The sequence below is a fragment of the Gavialis gangeticus genome, unplaced genomic scaffold (genome assembly GCF_001723915.1).
Source record: "Gavialis gangeticus isolate Ggan-Ray unplaced genomic scaffold, GavGan_comp1, whole genome shotgun sequence".
NCBI classification, from domain to species: Eukaryota; Metazoa; Chordata; order Crocodylia; family Gavialidae; genus Gavialis; species Gavialis gangeticus.
The window spans coordinates 14097979-14106105 of record NW_017729018.1 but is presented as its reverse complement, the minus strand read 5'-3'; the positions used below and the strand labels follow the sequence as shown (position 1 = coordinate 14106105).

The 8127-nt window shown below is 40.9% G+C and overlaps 1 protein-coding gene across 3 annotated transcripts in view; it reads left to right on the top strand.

The window, feature by feature from the left end:
- CRTC1 (CREB regulated transcription coactivator 1) overlaps positions 1-8127 on the top strand; it is a 75346-nt gene that overhangs the window by 30317 nt on the left and 36902 nt on the right. For all 3 annotated transcript variants that reach the window (XM_019513627.1, XM_019513629.1, XM_019513628.1), the window contains exon 2: positions 5577-5693. In XM_019513627.1, coding sequence (XP_019369172.1) covers positions 5577-5693 — 117 coding nt within the window. The remainder of the gene's footprint in view (positions 1-5576; positions 5694-8127) is intronic.

Here is an 8127-nt window from a genome sequence, read left to right as displayed (position 1 = left end):
TTTTACTTTTGGTTATCCATGAGCATCTCACTGGGATGCCTTCTCGTGGTGGTGACGGTTCTTTTTGGATGTGTCCACAGGGCACTGAGCTTTAACCATTACCTCAATCCCCACAGAGCAGCTATTATGTAGTAAACATGGGTGCCAAATGAGTCCTGGCCAACTCAAAAATTTTAAGCAAGGGTAGGTTCTTGTAGGTGATTGTTCCTGGCTTCCAGGCATTCATTCAGGAGCAGGTATTCCTGCAATGATGTAATGTGTCTGATCTGGAGACTGATCCATGAAATCGCATCCATTTTTTAAAGTTTTATACAGTAAAAGAGCAAGAAGACTTTCTGTAGTGGGACCGTGTTTGCATCTAGACATTTAATATCTTTACCGCTACTTGTTTTAATTACAAAATGGATCAAATCTTCATTTAATTTGTTTTATGTTTAGTCTGAAGATGCAACTGATTCTTGATTGCCCCAGTTTGAATTTGTATGTAAAACTTGGTATGGAAATTGCAGCTGAGCATTTATCTTCAACTGTTGCTTCCTGTGTTCATCAGATTTGTGAGACACATATCTCTGTTCTTATCAAAAGGACACCCCACCCTTTTTCTGATACTGGTTTTGTCAGAATCAAGTATTTTGCATCTATATAAGACTAGTTTTATTGGGTTTCATAACAGTTTAGTTTGCTGTTTAAAAATGCCATTTGATTATGGTTGAGTGTTGTCCACAGTCTTTACTCCTTTTGGAATTATTCTCAATTCATGCTGGTGTGTGCTAGGAAAATAATTTGTTGCATCTTAATTGCCTGCAAGTTCCAAATTGCTGTGTAATGCGCTAGTATTGCCTTTACAGTGAAAAACGTTATTGGCACACAGGAAGTTCTTGTTTGCATCATTTATATGGCCTTTCTAAAAAGGAGTCTATCTGTTATTTATCATTTTAAACATAGTTTTTTTCATAAGTACAAAAGCAAATTGATAGGGGTGTGTCATTTTCATTTGGGGAGCATTTCATCTGTGATATGAAAGTGCTTGATGTAAAACAGCTAGCGGCAGTTTCCTGGTCACAGGCCCTGCTTCTCATCGGGGGTTTCGGCCACCCTGATATCTGCCGGTTGGGCAACACAGCAGTGTGCAGGCAGTGCAGGATGCTTTCGGAGAGTGCTGGGGACAACATCCTGGTGCAAGTGCTGGCATAGCTGACTAGGGGCTGTGCTGTTCTTGACCTGCTGCTTACAAACAGGGAAGACTTGGTGGGGAATTTAATAGTGGATGGCAACTTGGGCAGTAGTGACCACTGGATGATTGATCTTGATCCTAGGGAAGGGAAAGAAGGAGAACAGCTGAGTAAGGACCCTGGGCTTCAGAAAAGCAGATATTTGACTCCCTCAGGGCACTGATGGGCAAGATCCCCTGGAAGGCCAGTGTGAGGGGGAGAGGAGTCTAGCACAGCTGGTTGTATTTTAAAGAAACCTTACTCAGGACACAGGAATGAACCATCCCGATGTGCAGGAAGAGTAGCAAATGTGGCAGAAGACTGGCTTGGCTCAGCAAGGAATTCTTCAGTGAGCTAAAACGCAAAAAGGGAAGCTTACAAGAAGCAGAAACTTGAACAGACATTTAGGGAGGAGTATAAGAGCATTGCTCAGGCATGCAGGGTTAAAATCAGGAAGGTCAGAGAGGCCTTGACAAATTGTAGGATTGGACCAAAAGAAATCTGATGAGGCTCAATAGGGGAATAGTATGTGCACATGCTAACTTTATCGAGGAATAGCTAGTATAGTCTACTATTTTTTTTAAAAGCAGAGCTGACCATGGATACATAACATAGCAATGGAAAATTTACATTGTCAATTCAGAAAGGTCTGTTGAAACAAGAAATTAATATATCTGGAGAACCCCACATCGTTCTTTTTATTTGAACTTGAATAACAAAAGCTGCCCTTAGTTTTGCTGAATCTCAGTATGCAAGGTTGCTGTGGGAATTATGAAATGATTTGAGATTCATCTAACTGTTCAGAGACCTATTTTCTTGAGGGGTGATTAGAGTATTTTCAAGAATCCAACTTGCTTTATTTAATCGCTGGGGTTACACCTTCAATTTATTTTGTGCACTTTATTGAACAAGTCCAGACCCTACTGACGTCATTGGCATAGGAAGAGAGGAAGTATTTGTTCTAATGTCTTGTCTCATCTGACTTGCCTCTTATCCACAGAGGAAAAGTATCCCCATTTGGGCTAGGCCTGAACTTAAATCACTAACACAGCATCATTGTGGAACTTGCGTATCTTTTTTTCCCCCCTGGCCTTTGTCCTAGAAGTCTTAAGCTATATTTTTTTTGAAACCCCAGCCAAATGCTTGGACCCTAAAAGTACTACTCATTTTTAAATGTCAGTCATCTCTCAGATGATTGATGGATTAGGTAATGCTGAGTAACTTCAGGAAGTGCCTAGATGAGGCATATTTATTTATTTAATTTATGCTGCAAGTCATATTGGGAATGACAGTGGGTCACAGATTTCCCAGTGGTTTCAAATTGTTGCTTTTGTAGTAAAAGTGAGCGGTGATGAGGTATTTGGGCAGCTTTGTGCTCTCCTAACCGTTGGGTAAGAACAGCTGTTGTTGCAGGTATCTTATTATTATACTGTCATTTAAAATGGCAGAGGCTGAGGAAAAAAGTGAATAGTAATAAGTGAAAAGTGCATTTTGGAGTATTACTGATACTTAAGAGCAATAACAAACGGTGAGAATTCAAAAATTATTTTGCATGAATCTCCAGCAGTTTGTTCAAAGTAGCATTGGTAAATCACAGTCTTCTAGGAAGCTCGTTTTGGGTACTGCTGTAATATCCAAGGTAATGATACATGAATAATGGAAGAAGTGTTTCACGTTTGAGTAAAGCAAATTAATTCACTTCATTTACCCTACTGCAGCTTCCTTCCACAGAAAGCTGTGTGGGAATGACAGGGTGGTCACCCCCTGTCTCCTATAAAAATGGTGGGATGTACCCCAAATTTAATGAAGAATTCAAAGCAAAACCCATGCAGAATTTTTAAGATCGGGTCTTTTATAGCAGGCCATCGGCTGTTTCATTCTTTCATTTCTGCAGTACTTGGCTGCAATCCCACGCTAGTATCCCTTTTATATATGTACAGAGCAGATGAAGAACAGCCTGAGTTTCACTCTGGTTTGTGCTGCAAACCAGTGATTTGGAGGACTGAATGTATTTATTTCCCTGACTAGTTAAGGTGACACTGGTACAGAGGGCATCCCTAATAGTTGTTTGTAACTGAGAAGCCAGTATTGTAAGCTCGTATCACAAGACCATGCCGATCCTCTTGTTTCTCCTCTTTAGGTGGAATGTGGATCTTTTACACCCTCTTGATCTTGACATTGCAGCCTGTGAACACTCAGTCTTTGCCGCTCCGGGGTTCACACTTCACTTGTAAGGAGCTGGAAGCACAGACCCCTTGGTTCCCAGTTGTTACGCTCTTGTTGTACTTCTTGTGTCTCTGACTGAACAATTCTGTGTGTGAGAGTAAATGTTGCGCAATAGAAAATTCTTTGCATTTGTCAGGTTGTTTTTTTTCAAGGAAATAACATTTACGTGACCCTGGTCGACTGGGGTTTAGAACAAACTGTCACCTCTTGGAGAGTGTGTGCTATTAAGGGACAGGCAGATAACACCCCCCACCACCCATACAGTTTTGCATGTATTGCTATGACTGTGCCTTTTCCTTTTGAGAACCAACTTTGCATTTTGAAATTGGGGCTTGGGAGCACCGTCTAGTGTCCTGAGCATTTCACCAGCGAGTCAGCGCCTCTTTCTGCCTCCTTTGCTGTCATTATTGTGCTGGCAATTTATTTATATTCAAAACTGCTCAGAAGCCATGACCGTGTTGTTACTAGTTTGTCTAGGAATTGTCCTTTTGTGGTGAATGCTTTTCCATTTACGAGTGGAAACAAATTCCTGGTTTTGATTTGATGTTTTCAGTTAACTGCCTGGTCTTTTCTATAGCCCTTTAAAATCAAGACCACTAGTCCCAATGTAGCCTTTCTGTAACAAAGACATTTTAAAGGTGGGGGGGGAGGGGTGTGAGGAAATATCCTGCTTTGGGGTGCCAGATTTTTATGGCGTTTCCAGACCACGTCCTTCAAAATTCTGATGTTCCAAGAGAACGGTTTTGAGAGGTTTGAATGAAACTGAGACAGATTTGTTGATGTACACACTACAGTGCCTTAGCAACCAAAACTGCATCTAGTCCAAGAATTGAATATTTAGACTTTAAACAACTGATTCTTACCAATCCAGGAATGTCTTTCTTGCTTCTCAGAATATAAAAACAGTCATTAGGCCAACAATGAGGAGCAATGTACCCTAAAATATAGGTACACAATGAGAGGAGGGAATATTATGTGACTGGTGTCCTGGTGAGATGATCTTAATTGCGGTTCATTGGGATGTGGGATAAACAGATCTTCCCTGAGTATTTAAACGATTCCAGACTGTACGTCTTCAGTTTGGAATTGGGACTTGGGGACAGTCTGACATGAAAATATGAGTTTGTTTTGCAAAAGGAGTCCAGAGGTCAACCAGAAATGACTGAAAATGTTGGTGTTAGTAACTTGATAAATATTATTTAGAGACAACTTCTTGTAAAGAGGGGAGGTATCTTAAAAATTAAAAGGCAGGAGGGTTCCATTAATTTAAACTGGTTAGGGACAATGTTTTTAAGAGAGAACGAGATGGCAGTGAAAATAAATTGAAATTTAATTCTGTGTCCAAAACATTCTTTTCTTTTTTTTTTGCCTTCTCAAAAATTATCTCATAATGAACATATGGGAAGAACCTGCTAATAAAAATGAGATTACACCATTTGAAAAAGTCTCTTTAAAATAAGGTTTTCCTTCATCCTTTTAAACCGTGCTGTTTGCCACGTTTTTGACTCTCATACAAATCTGTTATTGTGAGGAATTAGTTTTCGTGCCCAGAATGTAAAATTTCAATTGTTCTGCAGCTTTCTAATGGGCTGTTCCCAGGGTTAAGAAACTGGCTCCTTCACAGTAAGAGGATTTCCTACATAGCAAAAACAACTTGGACAAAGTCAGTTTGTTTAAGAGCAGATGCTGGAAGCTTTGCAAGTTTGGTTAAACGCTTATACTTCTACATGAGGATGACTTTGTATGTATTATGTGATTGAGCTTTTTGATTGCATTTTTGGCATTTGTGTGGTCAAACAGGGCATTGATGCAAGGTTTTAAGTTCTGGTCCTTGAATATAGCTGCTGAGATGAGTACTTTATGGTTCCTTATGAGCTGTTGATGTAAACCTGAGTGTGATCAGTGACTGAAGAGCTGATTCTTTTCTGTCATCTATCAGCACAGAGTTGTCAAGCTACCCCCTTTCATCTTGTCCATCATAGACAATTAACTTTGTTTTGTGCCCTGGTGCCAGTGTTCCTAATCCATGCTGTTTTGAGGAGGAAGATGTTCTGGGTAGTAAGTGCCTGAGCATAGTTGGGTACATTTTAACTCTTTAAAAATGCCATAATATTGTCTCTCCCTTTTTGTTTTTTATAGCTACAGCTGCAGAAAACACAGTATTTGCAGTTGGGACAGTCTCGTGGCCAGTACTATGGAGGGTCACTGCCAAATGTGAATCAGATTGGGAACAGTGCCATGGACCTGCCCTTCCAGGTGAGTTTAAAGTCAAGGCTGTAACTTCTTTTTACTGGAGACTGCTTGTAACATGTTGAGAACATAGGAACATACCTTGTCACTTCAGCATACATGTATTAAAGCTAAATACTTGAAATATATCATTTTATAGTATAAAAAGCAGGTAGTTCTAGTATGGTAAATCTTGTGTTACCAACATTGGTTTATAATTCTGCTGCCGCAGTTGTAGAGGTCTTCTAGTGGGTGCCAAACTCAAAGCAGTGGCTATCAAAGTGACAGCTTTACTGATGAGTGCACGTGGCCTTGGTCGTAAGTGCTAGATATCAAATATGACACTTGCCTACAAAAGCAAAAGGGAAACAAAGCAGTTCAAGGTGTTTCATGCCCAGAGAGCTCTGTGCTATAATAAAGGGGCTCCCGCTGAAGAATTTGGATCTTTATTGAGAAGCACCCTGTGCTCTGTGCTGCTGCTTTCAGCCATGAGGTGCAGCATGTGCTTGGAGCTATTGTGAAACTCTCCAAGCACATGGAGCTTCCTGATGCAACCCTCCAAACCATCCCCAGTACAACTTGTGTTCCAGCTGTACACGAGGTGACCCAGAAAAGGTTGGTGGTGGCAGGCTTAGGGAGCAGGCCATTATCACATGAACGCTTTGTGGAATTTGGTGCAGGTTTTTTGGCACTTTTTGAAAGAGTGAGATGTTTTAATCGGATGTCCTTTGACTAAGCTCTAGGCTCCATTCTTTTGTCTGGCTACTATCAAAGTTTTGCTGTGTGCACGAGCCTATTTTTATCATGACTCCTATATCTAGGAGATTCTTTTCTCCTGATGCCTGACTCTGGCTGCTCTTTACAATTATTTCTGGCTTGCAAGTCTGTTTAGCTTGCATCAGACGGACACTGCCAAGGCAATCCTATGACTTAATTTTTTCCCATTTTATTAGTTAGTGCCGATATTACTGAAATCAAGAGTTGAAATCCCCATTTAAGTTCCACTTCTAGGTTGCTTGTGTCCTTTCTATTTTAGGATTTTTCATGACAGCAAACACCATAGTGCCTGAGTGCTTGTGAAGGTCTTAAGGGACTTGTGGAGCTTTCTGCTCTTCTGCCTTTTCTGGAACAGAAACTTCTGGCTGAGCTGCAAAAAATCTTATGGATGCATGTGTCTCTTCCTTGCCTTCCATGGCACCTCACCTGGTGAAGAGGGGGCAGCTTGCTTAGAGCGGAGGGTCTTCACATGTAGTTGGAATGGTGAACGTGGTCAGGCATGGGCTCACATACAGAAGCTAGTTTCACAGCCAGTATCTCTGTTACTGAAGGCACTTATGTAAGCTCTTGTGTGTCTCATCTTGGGCTGTGGCACTGTATAGATCACAGTTTTCTTGGCGGGCAGCGGAGGTTGATGTGCTTGTGATGTTGGCAGGCGTAGCTAGTTTTAGTCTGTTGATGGATCTTGAGGATTGGGAACAGGACCACAGACTAGGGCCCAGTAAAAGACTTGGCCCAGCTGGGACGAGGAGGTGCTGCGTTGTGTGTTGCATCAGTCCTTGTTCATATATTTGTTGTGGATGATGGAGCTGAACTCATCTGTTTTGATTCTTACCCTGTTGCATTTGAGCTTTCAACACTTAATCTCCCATCAAAGTTTTTCATTAATTATAAAAAATTTGATCTGTTAAACTTCTTTAACAAAACATGTACCTGGGGCCTAAATTGACCAGTGCGCCTCCAATATATGGCAAATATGCCCTTTTCATTAAAAGTGATTTGTACCAGACACATTTCTAACACCTCATAGTGTCATGTCACCCATTTTATAAAAGTCACTCACTGTGAAATGGGCAGAAAATGTCATTTTCCCCCCTTTTCCTTGTCTGTTATCCATAAGCATGTTTATAGAGGAAAAAGTCTGTAGTGGCTTGAATAGGGCAGTGATTCTCAACTGGGATTGCACAAGATCCTTATAAGGTGACATATATAATATTAGCATTGTTAGGCGTGCAACCACCTACACGTGATTCACAAGATAAACACAGTTTTCAAGTAAGAATCCAGTGTGTCAAACACATTCTGACCTGTTGTGGGCTTTTGGAGTTCTTTGCAACAGAAGAATTGCTCTTTTTCTGTAGTCAGAAACTCACTGCAGTAAGCTTGTTTTTGAAATAGGGTGCTGCTAAATTCAGAAAAGTTATGGAAGGTGCCTTGAGTCTACAAAGGTTGAGATCCACTGGTGGTTAGGCTCCTAGTGCCTTTTCGGGTCTCTGGCTGACTTTGTGATCGTGGACAGTGATTAAGAAATCGCTCTTTCATTTTCCCCAGCACCGCTGTTACTGTTCTGCCTCCACAGGGTTTTGTGAAAATTAGTTTTTGTAGTTTGTGGTTCTCTGATGAAAACCAGCCTAATAAAGAGAGGTTATTGTCATTAACTATCCTTAGTTACACATTTTAAATG